Source organism: Bacillus rossius, chromosome 16 (genome assembly GCF_032445375.1).
Source record: "Bacillus rossius redtenbacheri isolate Brsri chromosome 16, Brsri_v3, whole genome shotgun sequence".
NCBI classification, from domain to species: Eukaryota; Metazoa; Arthropoda; class Insecta; order Phasmatodea; family Bacillidae; genus Bacillus; species Bacillus rossius.
The window spans coordinates 35,062,046-35,087,814 of NC_086343.1; the positions used below are offsets into that span (position 1 = coordinate 35,062,046).

The 25,769-nt window shown below is 40.0% G+C and overlaps 1 protein-coding gene across 1 annotated transcript in view; it reads left to right on the forward strand.

Moving 5' to 3' along the window:
- LOC134540358 (protein Wnt-7b) overlaps positions 1-16,256 on the forward strand; it is a 256,396-nt gene extending 240,140 nt beyond the window's left edge. Inside the window, exons 10-11 of the mRNA XM_063383039.1 lie at positions 10,471-10,810; positions 16,030-16,256. Coding sequence (XP_063239109.1) covers positions 10,471-10,810; positions 16,030-16,181 — 492 coding nt within the window. The 3' untranslated portion in view covers positions 16,182-16,256. The remainder of the gene's footprint in view (positions 1-10,470; positions 10,811-16,029) is intronic.
- The last annotated feature ends 9,513 nt before the right edge of the window (positions 16,257-25,769 follow it).

Genomic DNA, 25,769 nt, shown 5'->3' on the forward strand with positions numbered 1-25,769 from the left:
ACAATTCTGATCACTTTTTAAATCAAAGCTGATTTTGGTCAAAGAACTGCTGAAGTTGCCCAAGAAATTAACTCTCGCAGGTATGCATTACGGTTTGAAAACTTATTTTAATAAGTTAAAATATTTTTCATAAATGCTTAGTTTCATTTCGAATTTTACTACCTGTCCCAATCCAACATCGAATGGGTTCGCTCTTTTTCTCATAAACACTTTTTGTATTCTAGCTTTAAAAGGTTTTTATTTTACTATCTGAGTACGAAAATTAAATTTAAAATAGATAGATTTGCAAAAATAATATATTCAATTAAAATTTAAAAAAAAAAGTTAATTTTTTAATTGTAAATTGTCTTTTTTTATTCTAGTGAACACATATTCATTTTTTTAAAAAAAAAGTGTGACTATTGGTAGAAATGAGAGGGTATATAATTTTTAGCAGGTTCTACCAAATTCAGGAATGCCATTAAATTATTTGCAATGAATCCACGAAGATGAATGTTTAAACAATAAACGGCAGTTGATTTCTATAAATGTAACAACCAACTCGGCTTGAGCATGTGACGAAGAAGTGTTCTCGGCGCACACTGAGCACCCAGACTGGTAGTGCTGGACTTCGGAGCGCCTCGGACGCAGTGACGGGCGGCTATTGGAGGGAGAGACAGCTAGCTCCGCCCACCCAGGCACACACGCGGTGCGCAGAGCTTCAGGAAAAACAACGTGATTCCAAAACTACTCGAGATATCCGAGTGGGGGTCTGCTCATGAAAATCATTTAAGAGTTCTCTGATGGCTGAAAAGTACTTTTGATTTCGGATCAAGTTTTCAAACTGTATTTTCAGATAAGTTAAAATGGCTAAAACGCACGTTTTCAGAGCAATTTTTAGGCGTAAACCAACCAGTAAAGATTCTTGAAAGCACTTGAGGGACTTGCATTACATCTTTATCTTCATTTCTTGGCTGTGTAATGTTACGGTCACCGCTCATGTGCACGACGAGAAGACCGCGTGCCAGTCCAGAGGCGACACCGCGCTAGAAGCACCAGAGAGCGTCGCGCTCATCATCCCGCCTCACTAACACACACACACCCCTGACGAGGCGGGCTGTTTGAGAGGACAGTTACGGCTGGTCCTGGCCTCCAGCCCCAAGGCGAGAGTAAACAAACCAAGGTTGTCCGAGCCTGGCTCGACCATCTCCCCCGATGAATCCCGCCCAACTGCGCGAGGGCGCAGACCTTGCAAGGATGCCGGAGTAGAATTCGCACGCAAACTGCGCAGCAACAGGTTCGTGTTCTCCACGTGAATTATGTAAAGACCCTACACAGGACAAGTCTGATATCGACCGAAAAGCCTCGGCTGGGCAGGTTCATCATGGCAAAATAAATTGAAAACATCTTTATGACTTACAGTCTAAAGTACCACCCAAGTCTGGTACACATTTTTGAAATTGGGGCTAAACAATTTTTGACGTGACAACGTCTAATAAATCGATGAACGCTGGCTGCACGCACGAAAAAGTTTCCCGTAAAGCACATTGTCCCGTTACGCTGTGTCCCGTTACGCTCATTGTACGCTTACGCCGCATCTATCTCTCTTCCACTCGATAGGAACAACCATCGATTTGACTTTTTCGAGGCACAATAAACTTGAAACACTCCCATTCTTTTCCTACTTTTTCTATCATAGTTCTATCCTTAACAGAATAACACAGATTGGAAGAAGTTAAGTAGCAAACATTTATAAAAGTTATAGTTGAAATAATCTCTTGGTTAAAGTAATAAATATATTTGAATTAATGAGTGCAAATAAAAGTAAATTTATCAATTAAATTTTAGATTTCATTTCACTCCTTCTTTGTATCCATACAAAATAGTGATAATTCAAATAAAAATGATTCAATTTTATTCATAAAAGTATGCAATCATTTCATCAATGTTTTTTATGACGTTGTCACGTTAAACTATCGTCCGTAAACCGACTTTACAGACAACCAATTTTTTTTTTGTAAATAGTGAACTAATGTATCAATATGAAACATTGAATTTCTGGATAATCTTTAATTGAACCACGTTCTAATACCAAAGCAATTTTCGCCGCTGAAGCTAAATTACTTCATTGAAATAATTGGTGGTTATAGCTTTAATTTTTCACATTTTTTGTGGCGTGTTTCTAACCCCTAATTATTTCAATGAAATAATATTGAAACGTTGATCAATTTTGCTGTGGTTGTATAATTTAATTCAAGCAAAAATTATCCAGGTTCTCAGTGTTTTATCTTAAATACTTTATCTCTTATTTACAGTGAAATAATGTTGTTCAGGTCTAAAGCGCTTTAGACCATAAGTCATATGGATGCTTTCATTTTATTCTTTCATGGATTTTCAGACGAAATTTGCCGGTCGTATTTAGACTCATTCTGCATTTATACAATGCTTTTTACAAGCGGCATTCGAAATAAAACTATAACTTGTAAATTTTTAGTTGTGATCGATTGTATGAATTATAGTGCAGTTATCTATATTTCTATACACTTTATTGTTTTTATATATGTTGATCTAGAAAACAGTAGAAAGGTCAATTAATAGCGGTTATGAATCATAAAAATGTGTCGTAGTTTTTTAGTTACGAGGCCTTTAACAGCTTTGTCCGCATTTTGTTTAGTTTATTAATAAAGTTAAAGTTGTAAACGCTAAGTAACTACTCATGTAAAGATCGGTCTCATGTGCCATATTGGTCACTTCAATTCTTTCTGCATTACTGTTTATTAAAGGCAATTTCCATTTATATACGTGGTTTTCTAAAATTTTATATTTCGTTCGAATTTTTTTTACTATATGTTTACGAAACGTTATCTAGTACCAATGAAACATCACTCATTTCTACACTTGCGTGAAATTTTATAGATCATTTTGTAAATAGGCCTATTCAGTGTCAAAATATGGAAAGAAATTTGAAATACAAAACAGCAATCTTAATACATATACAGAGGTTAACTTTAACAAATAATTCGAAAAAATCAAACTAAAATTCTTTCCTGACTTGTGAGAACGAGCTTTAAAAGAGTATATAAAGTTCTGACGACGCCTATGGCTTAGCCTATTGACAGGCTTACGCTTACTGTACGTGCTGTTGCCACATCTCTGGAAATTATGAAATTTAAACAACCAAAAACCATTTTTAATAATGTTTGCAGGCTTTCACGGCCATTGTCTGAAGTAGCACCTACTGCTCCCTGATGATGGCGACTGCAATGTCTACCGAAACGTCGGTGAATTATTCGCCCAGGACACGGCTACAACCCAGAAGCCAAGCTACTTCAAAAACCATTTTTGACGTAAAAAAACGGCTAAAAATCATATCAACAAATCTGAATTACATGACTAGAAATTCAGGAAAAAAAAAATTAAAATTAACAAAAAATATTTGATTTATAAAATTTTATCACCTTACGAGGTTCATGAGATATGTGTCTTTAGTATTCTGATAACACGCGATCATTTTAAGAACTCATATCGTAGTTCATTCTAATATTCTTTCCTCCTAAATGTATGTGACTAAGAACTGTTCTTGGCACACACTGGGCACCTAGACTGATGTTTTATTTTATATTTTATAACATCGCGCATATAAATTTATAATAAATAGAAACTTTTGTATTACTTACTTTAACTTACATAGAGCAAACGATCTCACGAGTTTATCTGATGATTGCAACGTGAACTTGATAAAGAATTTAGTAATATCACAAATGCGAGTCGAAGAAAATAGCTGCTTGCAGAACAAATCCTCACATCTACAAAGACACAGCCGTGTTTCTTCTGACGGCAGTAGTTTAGGAGTAAGCCTTTATTGCTGCACGCTTCTGCGCTGATAGGACAGGTCCCTTTCACAGCTGTGGTCACGGACACTGTCGGAACTGTAGAAGCAGTTTTAATGGAGATGCATAGCCTATAAAAGCAAATCCTATTTATCGTGAACATCTTTCACGCTATCAACCCCCATGCTTTGAGGCTGATGAAAATTTTAATTCGTCATTTTAACAGGAATTATCTTTCAGCATTTATTAATATACTAGCTAATGCCCAGTATGAGTTGCAATGCCTCTTGAATTCAGTCAGTCAGTTCCGTCGAGAAGGGATTGAACTAAACTAATTATTGCTTCAATTATTTTAAAATAAATTAAAAAATTGTAGTAAAATAATGAATTTTATTAAATAATGAAGCAATTCGGCGTTCATTGTTTTGATAATCATTTTTTGGAGTTTTTATGGCGTTAATATTGCAATGCTTGGGGAGGAACTATTTTTTTTTTGTCTTACCAGCCGGAGAGGAAACGAATAGTGCCGATGGTTCACCGACTCTCGAGCAAGCCACGCACAACTGCCCATGGGAAAAACACGGCATGTCAAGGTTTATTCCACACACTTCCAATGATTGGCCTTGTGATTTATTAATCGTCATTGCGATTGCAAGGCGAACCGGGAACTGGACAAAATTTAATTTAAGCGGCAAGGGGGTCAGAATCAGTGGTATTCTTGGAATTATAACATCCTCACCTTTGACATTTCCTCTAAAAATCGTTGCTTCAATTACGTTTTTCATCAGCTTCTCAACACCGAGTCTTGTTCCATTGCATAGTTACGGTTTGTTCAGATTGCGTACCATGACCTTGTAGCTACAAATTGTGCGGAGGTATTTTTGCTAAATCCAATGAATTCAGGAATTCAATTAGACAATTAACGACTTCATCTGGATCGGTAATGGAATCGATCGACTGAAATGAATGCAACTGGCCAGCGATTTTACCTTATTTTTTGGTGCCAAAATGGCTCGTTCGCTCAACCAAATATGGTTTTCGTAATTTGTACTAATATTCGGAAACACTTTCGTGATCAATTCTTCTATTTGACGTTTTGTATTGACAAAAATTATCTGGAAATGAAATAAGGCCAGTGGAAGAATCTATCGGGATTTTACCATTCCTAATGTCTAATAATTGTTTGGAAATTACTTCCACCGATTCTTTATTTTGTTGAGTGTACTGCCCTTTTGTAGTTAAAGAGAGCTTTATACTAATTTCGTTATAAAAGCCTTGGAAGCTGCTTTGAGGGGGCGAATGACACTATAGTATATTCAGAGGTACACAAGTGAGAAACAATAAAAAAAAAAAAAAGGAAATTACTTCTCACACGAGGAAGTAGAAAATGGGTAGTTTTTGAAAAAAAAATCGAAAAATCGAATATGTTTGCTAAAAGCTTGCCTTTTTTATTGTTAATTAAGGTTTTTAATATTTTCTTTTCGTAGTTTCAAGAATTACCAAAATTACACAGATCAAAGTCACTGAGGCCCCAGCCGTCAAAACTCATCGATTACAAATAGACTATTTATTGTACCTGGAGAACAAATTTAAAATTTTCCTTTAACCAAACAAAATATGTCATAATCAAGTTTTCACAAAGAAACTAACATAAATAAATTTAACTAGGAAAGTTTATGGTTAAACATTTGTCAGCCCAACCAGTGCGGTACGTAACTGTTTTAAGTTTAACACTTTCTGATATCGTTGACTCTTCACTGGCGGTGACTAGAAACAGGGAGAAGAGATGGAGGCTCAAAGGTTAGCCGGCTGGAGAGGCGCATAGAATTAATGTCTATTCAAGAGGGAAGCATGTAAATTGAGCGGGAATGTGGTGATGGACTTGAGCCGGAGAAAAACCCGAATTCTCGGACCATTTCTTGGACCCCACATTCTGGGGGTGGAATGATGAAAATCACTCCCTCTGAAGTGGCACTAGCGCTCGCGGAAGACACACGCTTGTCATGCTACAAGATTACCTAGTAATCAGAACTATGCGAATATATATCTAGAAATAAATAGAGTCGGGATCACTCCGGGACTCCCCGGGATCACATCCCTTAAGTCAGTCACTGCGAGAAAGGGGTCGCGAGAGAGAAGCGCCGGAAAGAAATGACCACAGTGACGACAGAAGGATGAATCAATCAATCCTTGTGGCTGCACGTAGTTAAAACTTGCGCCAGGGGCCCATAAGCCTAGGAAGTAGGGTAACTGGTCTCTGATTGGCTGGGAGAAGCTGTTGAGAGATCGCTCCTCCGACCAAAGCAAAGGTGGCTGGTAGCCTAACTTAAGAGGCATTGGAGGTCACTCGCGCTCCGAAAGCAGCGCACTCTGTCGGAGCACAGGCGAAACAGACTCAGGGTTGGTTCACAAAAGTCCCGCAAGAGGGACTAGCGTTAGCATGGCACTTATTTACCAAGCTGGTTTGCGCTTTGTCGGGCTAAAAGGGAAATAGAGAGAGGTGTGATGGCGGCCAGTAGAGATCTCGCTACAACGCCGAACTAAAGTAAAGGGTGGGTGCCGATACGTGCCCGACAGCCCTGGAACATTATAACGGGGCATGACTGGAGCTGCTAACCTAATCTGATCTCTGGGAAGAGGGCTACCCTTGAAGAATGCTGAGAAAAGCACTTTCAGTCACGAAGCCGGACACTGTATCTGGTCGCGTTCTTGGCCTGAGACTGGAAGAAAAATTATGTCTTAAACTTGGCTGGCGAAATCACACCAGGCTCTTGGTTGTGAAGCTGGGAAAACGTAGCGGGACTCTAGTAGAAATGAGTTGATCAGGATGAACAATGAGTTAATAGAGTTTATATTAGGGGTTCTAGGTGAAAAATAAATTTGTGCCAATTATTTCAAATTTGTAGCACAATAGCGACACGCAGATTCGTTGTTTACTGAGAGTGTTCACTCCTGTATCTTCACACATTCGATGACTTCAAACAAGTCTTTATTTCATTAGCAGTGGTTGTTCTTGATATGACTGGCAGCGTTTAGTGAAAATAGCTGGCTAGACGAATCATTGTACCTCCAAATAGGTCCTAATTATTGCGCAAATCTTTTACGATTCTATTGAGTGCCTACAATTCTCGTTTGTGCGCCATCGTACATTCATCCCAAATTATTATTTTTCAATAATCTAGTAATTTCGCCATTGCTGAATTTTTGGCAATGTTACACGTTAATTCATCTATCGTTTGCAAATTCAGTGGCAGTTTCAGTGCAGAATGAGGTGTTCGCCCTACTTTTAACTATATGGCAGCTATCCCAGATGATAATACAGACTTTTTGCGCGAATCGAAGCTAAAATCAATTAAATCAGGAACGTTTTCCAGTACCGCCAGGTGCATCAAGGAAGAAGATTATTCCATAGCCACCATTGACTGCCATCATCAATGTGTCGAACATGATTTTCTGCTACTGATTAAAAAGTGGGAGCTTTGTTCGCATTGATTGGCACAAAGTATCTCTATCTTATTGCCGTTATCATTAAAATTCTCGATTGAGTGCATTGTACATGGGACGATTCGGCTCTGAGATTCCTAATTTTTTCAACACTTTGCTGGATATCATCGGGCCTAAATCCTCTATAGAAATAAACGCCTCGTTGGGTATTTCAACGTTAAATTCAAGGTCGGATTTGATGTTGTTGTACACACTCGATGCAAAATGTCTTCAGCCATATTATATTTTTAATTGTTTCACAAATGAAGTGGGTTTGATGGAAAACACGTACAAATTATGATGGCAAACGTTGATAGAATTTTATGCACAATAGACGAAATAACAGCATCATCGAATGTGTGATCTTAATGAATGTATTTCTCGAGTAAATGTAAACACTGACAGGCTTCTCAATATGTTGCGCACAACTCACCATTAACAGTTCTTTAAAATTTAAATTAAGTTGGTCCTTGAACATTAACCAATACCAAATGCAGGTAAAAAAATTTTTGTCATTTCTCGGATGATTAGGTTGCAAGTGAAAGTTATGAATATGTCGTTCGACCATATTGGTGCAAGTAGGTCATTGCATCTTGCTCGTATTCGTGTGTGTGTCTCGGATTTCCAACAAACGTCGCTGGCAAAATGGTAAGTCTGCCGACATTGTCTGCATTTCCATCTACATTCATGGCATCACGCAGATGAATGTATTCTTCCGAATGCAATTTTTGCTGATTGAATCGTATGCATGTCAGACGTTCCGTTTAGATTTTGACATACAGATCAACAGCGAACTAATGAAACAATCTGCGATATTTCAATATATGATTGTCCTTGTTTAGAGTAATCATCAAATGATAAGCATAAAAATTCCTTGAGCTGACCATTTTGTTTGTTTCTTGACCTGTAATTGAAGAGTGAAATTCAGTTAGGAATCGAATTGAAAAAAAGACTTACAACATTTATAAATACATGTTAATAAATTACTCACATTGAACAAAAAAGTTACTTTTTTTCAAAATTTAAAAAAATTACTAACAAAAATGCTGAATAAGCAATGATCTTTTGTTAAGAATCTATTTCAAAAACGAATATAGATTAATCATTTTGTGACATGATTTCACCATAGAAAAAAAAAAAAAAAAAACATTTTAAAAAATTTCGTATAGTTGACTTTCAACCTTGGAAATTAATGCCCTTTTGCAGTTTTATTCGTATTTATATTATTATTTTATTTTATTCATGACAATTATTAGCACATAACATATTTAAAACCCTATAGGAATCCCACGGTAGTTATCACATAAATAATGTAATTAGCTGGCACTTAGAAATTGAGTAGCACTGGTACACTGTGGAAGTTGCGGAGAATTTGGGGATCGTTTAGTTGAAACTTGCTGGTCGAGAGTGATACATTATACTGTAGGCGGGTTGCCAGGTGGCACCTCAGTATTTTCCGGGTACTGAAGTTGAGGAAGAACATTTGGCCGCAATTTCAGCGCCGGCTCTGGAACTCTGGGATGGCAATTATTGAACCCTGTCTGTGAACAAGACAAATCTAAAAGAAATATACTTCGGTCACAACCAGTCGTCAAACGGGCAAGAAGGCCCACAAAAACAGGGATCGTCGGGGAAGAGAAAGAGGGTGCCGAAAACTCACCAAAACAAGGTGTTGTTACTTGCGCTCAGGAGGGGTCCCAACGGGATGCGCACCAGATCCTGACCGAAAAAAGCCCGGTGGACGCGGAAGCACTTATAATTTAGATTTATTAAAATTTGGTAAAATATAAAAATTGATACATTGAAACACAGACTTAGGGAAAACATCCCTTGACGAGACGACTACATTCTAGTGGGCGTGTTGTAGTTGAATATTGCTGATTTCTAGCCAAGAAACGAAGTAGTCAGTCTGATGTCGGGGTCGGTGTGACGCTTAATTAAAACAGGAATTTGATGCATTTGATTTGAAAAGAAAAAAAGGGGGAATTTGGTTTCAGGTCCGAAAGGTTCCGAAGACTTCCGAGTGAGAGATCGAGAAATACTGACTTCGATATCTCGATGTTTCTTCTGGCGCCCGATCGCAGCGAGATCTACTGGGTAGTCGCCGAACCGAGAAGTAGTCGACTCGTACAACTCATACGAGGCTACTTCGAAAACATGGGGCTTATGGAGGAGACTTCTGGAGTGCTCTGATGGCTTGGGAGAGAAAGACAGGAGAATGTTGACTTCAGAAGTCGCTAGGGGGCAGTGGCATTTAGCGAGCACTCAAACACCCAGGGGAAATAACTAACAAATCCGCCACTAGAGGCAAAAGGTGGTATATTTGAAAGCTCGTATCCAGACCTTGAGACAGGTCGTCCCTGCCCGGGGTTAAGGATAGGTCAAAGCTCTGGGCGATGTTCCCAGGAATGGCTGGAGAGGAGGGAGAGTTGGAAATTTGCAAGGGCAGTGCGAAAATTGGCTCTCCTCAACCTGGGCACGTGCCAGGATGTTGGGGAGACTGAGTACGGGGTATAACTGAAATTGCTCGCGTAAGGCAGGGTATTAGAAACGGGCTGCTCTGACAGCTTGCAGAGCATAGGAGTTCTTGTCACGGCTGAATTACACGGGAGAATTATAAGCGATGGGTGTGCACCACAGTGAGGATAAGACGAGCGTCAATGCTGGCTCGTGAGATGGTTGGAAAAAATCAGATATAGTGCTGGGAACGAATTGGGGAACTATCCTGACATAGATTAAGCGTGAGTGTGCAGTGAGTAGCAAAGTTTAAGTTTTAACTACAAAATTACTGCCTAAATAATATTTTAAAAATTCAAATTTACAATTGTGCCGAAAGAAAGCTAATTGTCGGTACAATCATTAGAGTAAGGATGGGTGCTACCTGCATGTCGCCCCTCCCGCAGGCTGGCGTGCCGGCAAGGCTGAGCAACCTCATCACCAGCAGACGCAATAAGATTCGTATCTTTTCTTGTCTTCTGAAAACGAATCCATCAGTGGCTTACGATTTTCGAGGTATTTTTTTTTACTGTTGTTGTCACCATTAAAAAACACAGTTGTCCCGACATGTCGGACAGTTGCACAGTCAGGACCTGCTGGAGAATAAAACCGGCCTTCCGCCAGGTCGGCGACCTGCTGCAGCAGGTGGTTCCTGGTGTAAGTGAGTCTTGTCTGATTGCAGGCGGTGCGCGCGAGCCTGCGCACCGAGTGCAAGTGCCACGGTGTGTCGGGCAGCTGCACCATCAGGACCTGCTGGAGGACGCTACCGGCCTTCCGTCAGGTCGGTGACCTGCTGCAGCGCAAGTACTCGCGAGCGCGCGCCGTGGCCGCGGCGGAGGGCGGCAAGGGCGGCAAGGGCGGCCTGAGGCTGGTGCTGCGGAGGCCAGAGGCCCGGAGAGGGGCTCGTGGGCCCAGGAAGGCGGACCTCGTGTACCTGCAGGAGTCGCCCAACTACTGCGAGCCTGACCTGGAGCGTGGCTCTCTTGGCACGCACGGTCGCCGCTGCAACAGGACCTCCCCAGGTGCCTGCCAACCACACTTTAACCCATAGTCATCAACCCAAAACCCAAACATCTTTTTGGGTAAATTTTTTTGTTTGTCATAAAACAATTACATTGTTTAACAAGGGAAATTGGCTCTCATTAAGGCAACAATCACGATTTAAGAGTTTCAAAGGTATATTGGTGACATAATTTTTTTGGTATTTGAAAAAAGTCAATACTAAAAGTTTATGTCTTCACAAGGAATACTTTTTTTATAAGCCACTCTCTATTAACTTTATGCATACCCCTAAAATTTATTTAACAGTATTTTGTTGGCTGGGTTTTATGCAACATGAATAGTTTTAAAATGTTGACAGTAATTAACTTCTAATTTTGGTTCAATATGAATTGTACAAAATTTTGGCTAAGCTCAAATAAAACTATTGATTATACTTATTTAGATGGAAAATAAGCAATCAAACTATCGGTTTTTATACATTTATAACCTTTTATTGCAAAGCCTGAGGGAACACAATATTTTTTCTTTTGTCCGTATAGAGTGTAAACAAACTGTCTGGCATGCTTACACTTGTGTGCAAGCCTAGAGGGAAACTGCAATCGCTGGGTATCAACGTAAAGCGAAAAATGTATATGTCTTCACCTGCAGCATTCCTTATAGTTATGGTAGCCTCTACGGGCTTTGGTTCTGAAAAGGCTGAGTGCTGGGAAAGGGGGACAAGGGCAGTTTTTTTCACTATATGTTGTAGACAGTAATTATCATCTTACTTGGAATTTTATTTGTGCCAAATTTCATCAAGAAGTACCAATATCTGCTTAAAGGTGTGGTAAAGAGGGATGAGGGAGTTAAATCCAAAATGGCAGCTATTGGTTCCTATCTTTCCTCTTTAATGATGAAGTAGACTGGTGATCCTCTCCTGTGCATCACCTGCATTGACTTACGTTTTTCAAACAGATAGAGACACTAGGAATCATGCGAATTGTAACATATTATTAATTAGACTTATGTTTTTTGTTTTAATTTATTTTCCTTACCATGGGTCTTTTGGTCAATAAATAGACCCCTTATTTGTTTTACCTACAGCGTAAACTCCATAGCCTTGTCACTTAAGCATATTTGGACAGCTTCACTTGAAATTTGGCCATCTAAATGTTCAGGGTTTAATTTTGGCTACAAGAAGGCAGATGGTTGTGAAGAGAGTGGTGAGGCTGTACCAAGGCAAGTTTACAGTCAGATGCTGGTACACTTCTATTTAGTAATGGTGTCAAACCACTCAGATTGTTGTCTAACGACCATGGGCGTCGCAACCGGGGGGGACGGGGGGGACACGTTCCCTCCAATAATAAAATTCTTCAATTTCGTCCCCTCCAATAATATATTTAGTTTCGTAGTTTCGTAGTTTCTCCTGATGTTTAAATTAATGATTTTGTGTGAATATAGCACCAGCAGATATGTTAACTGTGTTTTTACAAATTTGTTCTCTGAAAATATTTTTATAAAAAATAAATTATATAGTGCAACCAACTATAATTAGAATATTTAAGAAATAAAAATGCCTAAAACCACCTTTTTGCAACTTCAAACCCCAAATTTTCCCGGGGGCGGACCCCGATATCCCCTGCTTTTTTTTTTTTTTTCAGGGGATGGATATTCCTCAAACAACTAAATCAATTAAAGCCCCCCCCCCCCCCCAAAAAAAAAAATATACCCTTGCAAAGCCCATGCTAATGACATTTGAATTTCAGTGACTTCCTTCAAAGGTAGCCTCTCTTTATAACATTCACCAAAACCAACAACCCGACCCAAATATAAGAAGGCAAAGGTGTGGTTCCTTTTCTGAAAGAATCTGATACAATTTCCCACAGCACATATTATTCTAGTTGCCCAGTCTAATACAAAGGGGGTACTTTAATGATATTGGCTCCACCTCTACTTGAAATTTAAGCACCTTACTGAAGGTAGCTGTTGGTATATCCAGTTCTTGGTCTAGGTTAGATGAAATCCTTTCAAAAACAGAACTGTTTTATTTCATTTAGCCGAATATTTTTTTTTGTTTCTGACAAAACGATAATACAGTACATGATGATTAATGCTTCCAAAACATAATAATATGTACTCACCAGGTCGTCCATTTTTACAAAAGCAGAATCCAAATGAAGTGCATATAAACTCTGACAGAAATCTCATAGTTCAGTCGTAATGTATCATTGAGTTTCAAGCTACATATAATTTTCCAAATTCTTGGGGAATGTTGAATAACTACGAAAATTATCTCATCCCCTTCCTGAATCAGGGAGAGATTATGTATCATCTTTTCGTTCTTTTTCATTTTTGAATATCGCAAAGTGGGCTTTATCTTCATAATATTTTGCATCACAAACTTATGCTGGACTCTGCACCTCGCTGTATTGACCTTTTTTTCGTTCCATTCTTGTTCAAGCTGTTCCTTTTTTATACATATCATCAACATATTTTAATCTCATCTAAGTCCTTTAATGTATCTACATATATTTTCGTAGCTTTTCTCCACACTATCTGTGTCAAGGTAAGCTTCCGACATTACTTTTATAATAGGCTTTACTTCATCTTTCATTTCAAACTTTACTTCGATTTTTCCTTGATCATAAGTTCTGGCTAAGCAGTAATGTGTATCTTAATAATCTGTACCTACCTGTTTTCTTCTCCAGAAGTGTCTAACTACAGTTACAATGAATCGTACTGCTCTGGTGCTTTGCAAGAATGGTAACCTTTTATCAATGTTTCTAGGGTCTCGCATAAACATGTCCCCTTCTTCTTAGTTCTTTGAGCACCATATTTCTCTATGGTGTCACCTGTATCGGAACTTTAATAAACGCACAATTAATGTCTATAACTCTTCGAAACTCCTGAATAGTCTACAACGTGAGGGTTCTCTTTTGTCCATCAACAATGTTTCTGTTTTGAGCAAATTTATCATGATTGTGTCCATTAGCATGACTTAGACTTATTTGCACAGAACACAGTAATATGTAGTCGCTGACAGATCATATTTCAATTTGGAAGATTCGACACCCCCAACATCCTTTTTCATGTTCCTCTGCTTTTGTAGGTGTTCTTGCGCAGGAGTTTGAACAAATCATTCCCATGTCCATCATGTGGGTGATCGAAATATAAGGATCCACCTCCATTTTAGCTTCTAATTTATTCTTGCTACTCTTTGGTGGGCTCAACGGCCAATTCTAAAGCCTTTGGATCTATGTATTGCTGCCAGTTTATTTATCTTTGTGTTTGTAAAATTATCCCTCAATGATTTTTTTTGGATAGAAAATACTAGTCATAATTGTTAGCGTAAGAGATTTGTGTGTTGTTTTAAATGGTTTTCCCGCGATGACAAGGGGGTGATTAACACATTTCCAATTTTTTTTACTTTAAACAGATATCTTTGTTGAATCTAGTTAAGTCTTCTAGTTTTACAGTTATTCGCCCCTTGGTTTATTTTTGAAGAAAACGTTTAATATGTTCAAATATGTTATATTACCATTATTAGAGTCGCTCTTTGATGGGGCATCATTGCGATATCTTCAAATTCTATCGGAGTTCACATTTGAATAAAATCATGGCACCATGTGGAAGAAAGTGATGGACCCCCCACCCTTTTTTTTTTCAATTTTTTTTTCTCTCAGGGAGATGAGTCGTTGCTCTTTCCGTTTAGATTTTGACATACAGATCAACAGCGAACTAATGAAACAATCTGCGATATTTCAATATATGATTGTCCTTGTTTAGAGTAATCATTTAATGATGTAACATATCACAAACGTTATATAATATTTTCAGTATTATCATAGAGTAATATTGTTTTTCATAGAAGAATTATTAGTCTATCAGAATCAGCATGATCTTTGTAATTTATTGTTTTATCTATGCTTCTGATGACAAAAATTGATCCTGTTGTGCATTTTGAAGAATTTATAAAAATAATTTAAATAAAAATAAAATAAAAATAAATAAATGAAACTATATTTAAAAAATCTCAAAAAAAACACGCTTTCTATTTTGTATTAACAAAAAATAAAAATAAATAATCTTCAAATTTAAATAATTTATTCAAAAGCAAAAGAACGATTTCAACTCTGTGTAACGTAATTTTTAATATGCTTAAAAAATCTAATCATAAACAAAACCATTATTTTCAATGAAAAAAGCTTGGAGTGCTTGATATAAGTTGTCTAAAATTTTCCAACACTAATGTCTATTCGTTAGGATAGAGTCATAAAGAAAATGAAAGAAGAGAGCAACGTACGAATCAGGTCAGATGTCTTAAATTACCACAAAAGGCTATTCTATAGGACAGTCACTATGAAAATGTAAGAAGAGAGCACCCCACGCTTTTTTCATTAAAATTAATTGTTTTTTATTTATTACCTGATTCCTATTTTATGCTTATTAAAATTATATGTTATTCAGAGTTGAAGTTCAATCGTTCGCTTTTAAACAAATAAGTTAAATTTACTATTTATTATTTTTAGTTAATGCAATATAGAAAGTGTGTAATTTAGTTTTTAAACGCTAAACACGAAGTATTTGGTAGAGTGATTATTATTGAAATATGTGGTTGTAATAAAAAAAATTGTTTTTTCATTGTATCCGTCGTAAATAAATAACATGTGGCTTCACATTCCATTGCTAGCCACTCTGATCCATGCAATTTTTAAATGCAGGAACAGGAAAATATAGTGGGTATATTGCACTTTGAGATACATGCTAGGTGCTTTATTTTAGTTGGGAGTACGATTACATTTTTAAGGATCCTAGTTGGAACAGAATTTAACGCACAGACTGTTCACCAGTTGTAGAAAGATGGCAAAGGGTGGTTTTAATTTTAGTCTAAAGAAATTTGAGACTTCCGATTGGAAAATTCTGTGCTCGTACATTGGTGCGAATCATGGATAGGCACCGGAAAAATTCGCGGGTTCAGTGACCTTTAGGATAAACTCCATAGTTCTACGTACACTCGGTCAAATGCCACCCACTCATTGGCTGCTGTCTTGTGAGACGTTCCAGTGTAGCAGCCTGTGATTCGATAAGGCTTTGGTTGGGTGTTTCTCATTGGGCCAGAGTCATTCAGGTGAGTTGTGAGCCAATAGCAGCACTGAAATATAACGAATTGTATTTTAGCCTATCGCGAAATGAATTCGCGAATTTTTCCGGTCTCTTATCATAGAAGCAGTGGGTGACGGTGTGTTTGGTGTGCTCGCAGGCCTGGAGGGTTGCAACTTGCTGTGCTGCGGCCGAGGCTACAACACGCACCAGTTCACGAGGGTGTGGCAGTGCCGCTGCAAGTTCCACTGGTGCTGCTACGTCAACTGCGACACCTGCCGCGAGGACGCGGAGGAGTACACCTGCAAGTGACCGGCGGTGTTCGACGAGCCCTCCTGCTGACGCGCCCTCACCCAGCCAAGCGCGGTGGACCTGGCGGAGGTGTTGTGCTCACGTGGTGCCACCAGTCTCCTGCGGCACACCTGCAGGAGTCGCAGTCCCTCCAAGTGACCGGCAGTCCTCGACGAGCCCTCCTGCTGACGCGCCCTCACCCAGCCACGCGTGGTGGACCTGGTGGAGGTGTCGTGCTCACGTGGTGCCACAAGTCTCCTGCGGCACACCTGCAGGAGTCGCAGTCCCTCCAAGTGACCGGCAGTCCTCGACGAGCCCTCCTGCTGACGCGCCCTCACCCAGCCACGCGTGGTGGACCTGGCGGAGGTGTTGTGCTCACGTGGTGCCACCAGTCTCCTGCGGCACACCTGCAGGAGTCGCAGTCCCTCCAAGTGACCGGCAGTCCTCGACGAGCCCTCCTGCTGACGCGCCCTCACCCAGCCACGCGTGGTGGACCTGGTGGAGGTGTCGTGCTCACGTGGTGCCACCAGTCTCCTGCGGCACACCTGCAGGAGTCGCAGTCCCTCCAAGTGACCGGCAGTCCTCGACGAGCCCTCCTGCTGACGCGCCCTCGTCCAGCCACGCGTGGTGGACCTGGCGGAGGTGTCGTGCTCACGTGGTGCCACCAGTCTCCTGCGGCACACCTGCAGGAGTCGCAGTCCCTCCAAGTGACCGGCAGTCCTCGACGAGCCCTCCTGCTGACGCGCCCTCACCCAGCCACGCGTGGTGGACCTGGTGGAGGTGTCGTGCTCACGTGGTGCCACCAGTCTCCTGCGGCACACCTGCAGGAGTCGCAGTCCCTCCAAGTGACCGGCAGTCCTCGACGAGCCCTCCTGCTGACGCGCCCTCACCCAGCCACGCGTGGTGGACCTGGTGGAGGTGTCGTGCTCACGTGGTGCCACAAGTCTCCTGCGGCACACCTGCAGGAGTCGCAGTCCCTCCAAGTGACCGGCAGTCCTCGACGAGCCCTCCTGCTGACGCGCCCTCACCCAGCCACGCGTGGTGGACCTGGTGGAGGTGTCGTGCTCACGTGGTGCCACAAGTCTCCTGCGGCACACCTGCAGGAGTCGCAGTCCCTCCAAGTGACCGGCAGTCCTCGACGAGCCCTCCTGCTGACGTGCCCTCGTCCAGCCACGCGTGGTGGACCTGGTGGAGGTGTCGTGCTCACGTGGTGCCACAAGTCTCCTGCGGCACACCTGCAGGAGTCGCAGTCCCTCCAAGTGACCGGCAGTCCTCGACGAGCCCTCCTGCTGACGCGCCCTCACCCAGCCACGCGTGGTGGACCTGGTGGAGGTGTCGTGCTCACGTGGTGCCACCAGTCTCCTGCGGCACACCTGCAGGAGTCGCAGTCCCTCCAAGTGACCGGCAGTCCTCGACGAGCCCTCCTGCTGACGCGCCCTCACCCAGCCACGCGTGGTGGACCTGGTGGAGGTGTCGTGCTCACGTGGTGCCACAAGTCTCCTGCGGCACACCTGCAGGAGTCGCAGTCCCTCCAAGTGACCGGCAGTCCTCGACGAGCCCTCCTGCTGACGTGCCCTCGTCCAGCCACGCGTGGTGGACCTGGTGGAGGTGTCGTGCTCACGTGGTGCCACAAGTCTCCTGCGGCACACCTGCAGGAGTCGCAGTCCCTCCAAGTGACCGGCAGTCCTCGACGAGCCCTCCTGCTGACGCGCCCTCACCCAGCCACGCGTGGTGGACCTGGTGGAGGTGTCGTGCTCACGTGGTGCCACAAGTCTCCTGCGGCACACCTGCAGGAGTCGCAGTCCCTCCAAGTGACCGGCAGTCCTCGACGAGCCCTCCTGCTGACGTGCCCTCGTCCAGCCACGCGTGGTGGACCTGGTGGAGGTGTCGTGCTCACGTGGTGCCACAAGTCTCCTGCGGCACACCTGCAGGAGTCGCAGTCCCTCCAAGTGACCGGCAGTCCTCGACGAGCCCTCCTGCTGACGCGCCCTCACCCAGCCACGCGTGGTGGACCTGGTGGAGGTGTCGTGCTCACGTGGTGCCACCAGTCTCCTGCGGCACACTTGCAGGAGTCGCAGTCCCTCCAAGTGACCGGCAGTCCTCGACGAGCCCTCCTGCTGACGTGCCCTCGTCCAGCCACGCGTGGTGGACCTGACGGAGGTGTCGTGCTCACGTGGAGCCACCAGTCTCCTGCGGCACACCTGCAGGAGTCGCAGTCCCTCCAAGTCCTGCGGGTCGAGTGACTAGTGAGAGATCGCGAGCCTTGGAGTGCCGCCTGGTCTTTTGGGTCTTTTTTGGTACATCATCTCGCAGGGGTAACGAGCTCTAGCAATACCACAGTTCAGAAGCAGTGACCCTTAAAGAGTCCAAAAGTATCTTTCTACTTACGGACTCCGCGTTATACAACATGCAAGAGTCACGACTATCTTTTTTGATGGACTTTGCGTGCTTAGGTAATACACCAAAACTCAAGTAATATGTAATTAAAGAGTGACAAACTCTAACACTCGTTCCAGGCTAAAAACCACGTGCCTTACATTGTTCAGGAAGCCTCTGTAATATCATTATCCCAACGATAGTTACGATTATTATTTGTGATGGACCTTGCAGATGTTGTGTGCTTATGTGACCACCAAATTTTAAATAACTTAATTTTTAAGAGTCACAAACTCTCCAACTCTCGAGAGCTAAATGTCATGTGCCTTATAGGGCTCACAAGCGTATGAAATATCATTGGCCCAACAAAGCACTGCAAGAGTCACGATTATAATGTGTGATGGACCTTGCAGAGATCACGTACTTAAATGATTCCACAAAACCCTAATAACATATCTTGCAAGAGTCACAAGATCTTACACTCTCTCAGACTTCAAGCCATGTGCCTTATCATATTCACAAGCTTTTAAATATTTTTAGTCCAAGATTTACGAATGTTATGTGATAGGAACATTGTAGAGGTTACACGCTTATGTGACACCACCAATTTATTGAAACATTTCCTGCAATTTTGTAAAAAGCATTAAGCATTCTCGTTAAAGTCGGTGAACTTATAGTGTCCACAATATTTATTAACAACATTGGCCCAATATATTATATATCATAGATTTGCAGCAGTCATGTACTCAAATGATTTCATCAGTACTTTTTGGCATATTGTGCAAAGTTGACATGTATTTATACTCTCTATAGTTGTATGAAAATTAACCGATATATTTTGTCACACCTTCTCCTTATGTATGGACACAATATAGCTTGCTTTAGAAAATCTTGAATTTTTGTACTTATAAATATTAAACTTGTAAGTTAAAGGGATTTTTTTACAACTTTATAACTTACCATGCTGTGTTCATGAATTATTTGATACTCATGAACCCGTTTTTGCTCCCCAAGTAAGAATTAACAGGTCTGAATAATCCAACAATTTATGTGTAGTGTATGTCATACCAGTGTCCCTAATATGCTCTATAAAGGTCTCAAATCCTTAAACTATTTATACCAAATGTTAGTAAACCGTACAGTACATATACTTAGTCACAATGAATCTTTATTTAGCTACAGAAACAAAACTTGTTTTTTTTTATTTTTTTTTTGTGTCAATATCACGCAACAAGATGAAGACCGACATGATATTGATTTACGGTTATTTGTTTACTACACTAGGAAATTGCATTTTAATCAAAAATTGAACCCCCAACATCTAAGAAATGTGGCTGTCAAATACAAAAGTCTAATTACAGAAAAAAGTGTCATTAAAAAATACAAGTTCCCAGTTTTAACTTGTAGTACACTCTATATCTTTTAAGCAATGCTCCTAAACTTTCAATGGAAAATATTACCATATTTAATTATGTAGGAAGTTTACCATACAAAGTGGCATAATTCCTATCCATTTTAATTTAAAAAAAAAACATTTAAGAGAGTTACCGCGAATACTACTAAATAAGTTAACAGCTTCAATCTCGTGTTAAGTAACACTGTATAGAGTATGTTCTAGCACTTGATAGCATTCACCGCTACCCACTAATATTTCTGTTTTTTTTGGGTCAGTGTTAGAAACACACTTATGGAGGCCATAAATGGGAAAATGATGTCTACGAACTGAGCAGTGCGGAAGCTCAGAGCGAACGGAGTGTCCAGATGTTGTGTGACGGCTCATGTGGCAGGACTACCACGGGATTGGCCGGTAGAAGGCTGTGTCACACGAGGCGGTCGGCGCTCCTCGGTCACGGATCACTTCGGGACAATGGACAAGACAGTGCACATTCCAGGGACACCAAGTGCGTGCCCTCCTTCCTTTTCAAGTTCCTGCGTGCTCGAGGCAGCTGCTCGCCGGGTGTCCCGGAGCATACTCCAACACTCACGAGTCCAGCCTCTCCTTCTCTAGACTTAAGCTAATTTATTGTAAACTCTACCAAGCCGACGGTGCGGTCGGTCCGAGGACCCGCGCTGGCTGATGAGCAGTCTCCAACTGCATGTGACGGGCTATTGACTCACTCTGCAAGCAATGGTTCTGGAGCCTCTTGGGCCGGTATCTCAAGGGAAACCTTCTTTTCACAGACGATAGAGCCAAACGCCCGATCGTGCATGTTCGGTTTTTTTTTGTTCATTGTAAATGTGTTGATAAAAGGATACTAATGGTCAATTAGGTTAGGTTAGCTACATTATAAATACTTTAAAACATAGTGGACGGTTGATTTGGTTAGGATAGCTACATTTAAGATACAGGGGGAGAAAATCGAGCATGAACTTCGGGGAACTTCGGGTTTTGGCTCTCTCGTCTGTGAAAAAGAAGGCTTCCCGTATCTCAAGACGTTCGGGTAAGGTGGCGAACAAGCATTGCTTTGTTGTGACACAACCGTGACCTGATTCGCGGGCCGTATTCCAGAACATGTTAAAACTGAATCCCAGTAAGGGAGCAAAAACTGCTACAGTTTCAATTAACGGTGCCCTGCGCGAGGTTACAAACTGGTCCCAACGCATCCTAGTGCACGTTTCGCAACAATCGATACAGTTGTTACGGCAAATATCCTGGAGATAGCAGCACCATCGCACAAAAACCGAACTTCCTTTCGAATATTATCTTTGAATGATTTGTGCAATGGGAGTGCATGACTTGGTGTAAGCTTTTTGACATACGCCATTGCTAAGCACATGTATGTCTGTAGAAGAAATTTTCTTTGGGTTCAATATTATTGTGCTGTCATCACTTGTGGGGGTTTTGTTTGTTCTCTTAGTCCATTTTTCTTTGTTTTTCTTTGTTTGTTGACCATATTCCTGTTTTGGAATATTATGTGGTTTTTATATCCTGTTTAAAACAGCAATTTTTTGCTTAATTTGTGTTTTTGTCTTTTGGTTTTTTTTATAATTTTCTTCTACAGACATACATGTGCTTAACAATGGCGTATGTCCAAAAGCTTACATCAAGTTCCTTTCTAATAATCTCAAATACTTTTTTTTAAATTGCGATTATTTCTTGTTATAACCAACAAATTGTACAAAATGTATTCCATGATAGTTTCCCTAGTATAAACTTTCATTTAACACACCAATGCGTTTTTTATATCCCCCGATGTTCAATAAATTGAATAAATACGAATTAATAATGCCAGACATGGGTCCGTCATCTGGAAGAAATCAACGAAAAGGTTATCTCTGTGCATGCGCGGAATTTGGGAAACGAATCGGCAACGGATAGGACACCAATATCCGTGGACTGGCCGTGTCCTATCGTGCACTTGGAATACTATTAGGGTACAGTTGTAGCATATTCAACACCTACACCCTTATTTCTGTGTCTTGGAATACCGGCCTTGGTGTCAGTCACGAAGTTCCTTCCGTTGGTTACTTCAGCATTCCCTCACCGACTCTGCGGGGGTAGTTGATAACAGAAGTGTGCTCATGAAGAAAGCCTCAGCCTCCGCCAGCCACTTCGGTCAGAAACCCAGGGGGGCGCGGAAGACTGCTATATCGGAATTATACCATACCTAATGGCATTATTCCACCTGGCCTCTTCGAAAAAGGCGGAAAACTGCCATAACGGAAATCTGCCATACCCCCAAAGAACGAGGCGGAATTCTACCATATTTCCTTATACACTCCATGGAATGAGTACAGCTGCTTTGCTCTCGAAGTAGTGTATAGAATACGTCGCTAGGTAGCACTGTTAACCCACTAGCTGTTTCTTAGGTTAACTTAAAAGGCTACAGATAGCGCTTCTGACGGTTACTTTCTGTAGTTCCAGTCATAAATCAACGAAGCAGCTAGAGGGTTGACAGCGCTACCTACCGAGTATTATATGCACTACTTCGAGGACAAAGCTGCTGTACTCATTCCATGGAGGGTGTAAGAAAATATGGCAGAATGCCGTCTCGCCCTGGGGGGGTATGGCTGATTTCCGTTATGGTACTTTTCCGCCTTTTTCTAAGAGGCCAGGTGGAATACTTCCATTATGGTACTCTTCCGTTATGATAGTATTCCGTCGCTCCGAACCCAGACTGCGCCATAGGCTTCAATCAAGGAGCTTTCGCCAGGACTGCAAACATCCGCAGTTTCATTGGACTTTACTGACTGCTCACTAGAGAGTTGTGTTAACTATGTTCCATCTCTGAGTGTCTCTTCATTGGTTCAGAGTCCTCCACATTACGTTTGGGTGGAGATTAAAAGTTATTGCTTAAATATTAATGATTAAAACATTTGGGAAATCACTGAAACTTCTTCTATTATTTACATTTGGAAGAAGTTATTTAAAAGCAATTTACGTAGCGCAGTGTGTGTTTTGTCATTGGTTGAGTAGAGCGAAACGAGATTCTTATTCCGATTACAGCCAATAAGAAAGGAAATTATGCAAATTGTACCATAACCATTTATGCATAAAATAGTCAATTATTTCGCTTTAATTATTCATCTCTAGCTGCATGGAAATAGTTTAAACATGACAAAAGTATAGTGTTTGAATGGATTTACGAAATTTTGCAGCCATTAGCTGTCACGGACAGCTCCACAACTGTGCAATAAAACTTGTTGTTTAGAAATGCTTAGGCCTGCTTGGATTTAGATGAAACACAAATTTTAATTAATATATATTTTGGCGTAAACATTTATATGCACCCATTTCAAAATGTAATATTATACTCGACAATTATTTCAAAATTTCTTACGAATTTATTAATTATTTACATTGGCTTAATCTCCCATTTACCCATAAATGTGGTCGTGGTGGTGGACTTAACTGATGTGAAACCCAATGAGATTCGTATATTTCGCTAAGTAAATTGTCTCTAGGCTAAACTTCACAACCCTTTGTACTAACAAACGGGTATCATTGTTTCTTTAGCTTTTGCTCTAGTGGATAACATCATCATAATCTTCTATACTGGTCTGCATACGGTTTATTATATGTTTACTGGCAGCTTACTACAGGTTCGTAGAGATCTACAAGGAATTCAGCACTTGAGAGTAAATGTGATTCACCCTGGTTCATCCATAACAGTAACGAGAAACTTAGCTTGTTGAAGTCTATCCTATTGCCAAATTATTTCTCGAAGTGAGAAGGTATGAAATGAAAACACATTCCTTTCATCATTGACACTACATCTTAGGTATATTAACTGAATTTTTTAATGAGTAATGTGGAGAGTATTTAATGCACATAGAACTTTTATTTTGATAAAAATAAGTGTTATTTATTTATTGCACTGTAAATATCATCACACGTTTGTACTTAACCATGATATGTAAAACATTTTATTTTGTCACAACTACATAGTAATTTTGATAGAGTTAAACTAATATTACCCAAATTCTTGAACTTAAAAATTTACAAATATGTTTGAACTTCTTCAAATTAAAGCTGCACTAAGATGATAATATTATTTTTGCTATATTATTTGTTTTTGTTTATGATTTTAACCAGTTAAGTTGGAACGGAAGTAAGTTCTTTGGCACAATATATGATTGACAATACAATTTTATTTATCAAGTGCAACGTTTAATAAATGGTTATGTGAATAGTTTTCAGCAATAGTTCCTAATTATCTACATATTAAAATAATTGTGGCCAGTTATGCTTTGTGTTTGTACGTCCTTTCCAACTTATTGGTATAGGCGGCTACAGAAATGGGTAAACTTATCATTTACACGTAATGGTATTTCAATCTGGTAATTCATCGTCTGGCTTACTTAAGATAAATTCGAATTTTTCTAGCTGTGTTTTTCCTAAAATCTGCTGATTTTGTATTTTTTTTTTGTTATCAGTGAACAAGCATAAAATGAAAGCAATAAACAAAGAAAAAGATGTACTTAACAGAATTCACTTTTTTTTATTCCTGAAACCTTGTTCCTTTTTCAATGATTTAAATCACAAAGTTTAAAAACATTTCGAGGCACCGGTTTGATATTTATATACGTTCTGAAACATTTGAACAATATCCCTCTCCTTCATTGGAAAACTTATTATGTGTGACTTTGCATCTTGTTGACGGCGAGGTGTTTAAAAATATATTATTGCAAAAAAATACTATGAGGGGGAGACATTTACATGGTCTTTCAAAAGAAACCATTTAATAAAAGGCTTTAACTACATTTGGAAGAAACTGAAAAACAGTAATAGGTATGACTGAAAGGGGATTCGAATGCAAGTACATTGTTATATTAACTATTTTGGAACTTCACTTAGATATAACACTTTCAATGATCTTAATTTTTGTAGGCAGGACTTTTCCTGTTGATTTGGTATTCTTAATTTAATTGTTATATTGTAAAGCTTATTTTCTAACGGACATCCACATCTTGTGATCATCAATCCGCAATAAATGACATTTCCTCTTATTTTTGCATTATTTTAAATTTTACCGATTTTATTTCTAATTTAATTTTAAAGAAACTAAAAACATATATGTTTTTTATATTATTTTACTCACAAATGTTTCTATATTTATATTTTTTTATTCAAAGCTTTAATTTGAGAATAATATTAAAAAAGATATAAATGCATCATGTTACAGTTGATATACAGGCATTATACAACATCAAATTTACCAAAGATTAATTATATAAACATTGTAAAATACGTTTTCTCACTTTGGCTTTGGTTGTACAAAAACTATCTCACCAATTAAGATAAAAGAACAAGCACATTTTAACGTAATTTCAATGATCATTATTCTTAAATTCTTAGTGAATTAAGACCAGCTAGTTTTTCCTATTAATAGGGGTGCAGTTCTTATAAATAATTCGTTTATCCATGAAAAATATATCTAAACGTATTTACTTAAAAACTTAGGGGAGTTTAATTATAGTGTTACTTTTTTGTTAAAAGTTGTTGTGCTTATGTTATTTATTCTATAAGTAATAAATAAAGGTTTTTTTAGTATGAAATAACTGAATCAATTATTACAGTAACTAAGACACAAAAAAAAATTACATCATTTCTGCTGATAGAGAAATTTTGTACACAGTAATATTCATTTACATATTAAAAAAATTCTTTTGTGGGGGATTTGAACCTAATCAAAAATGACTACTTCAATTTCGGAGGCGCACGCTTTGCCTCTGCGCTTTCAAAGAACAATACAAGTTGTAAAGAGATTGTTGGTAATTAAATATAGTAAA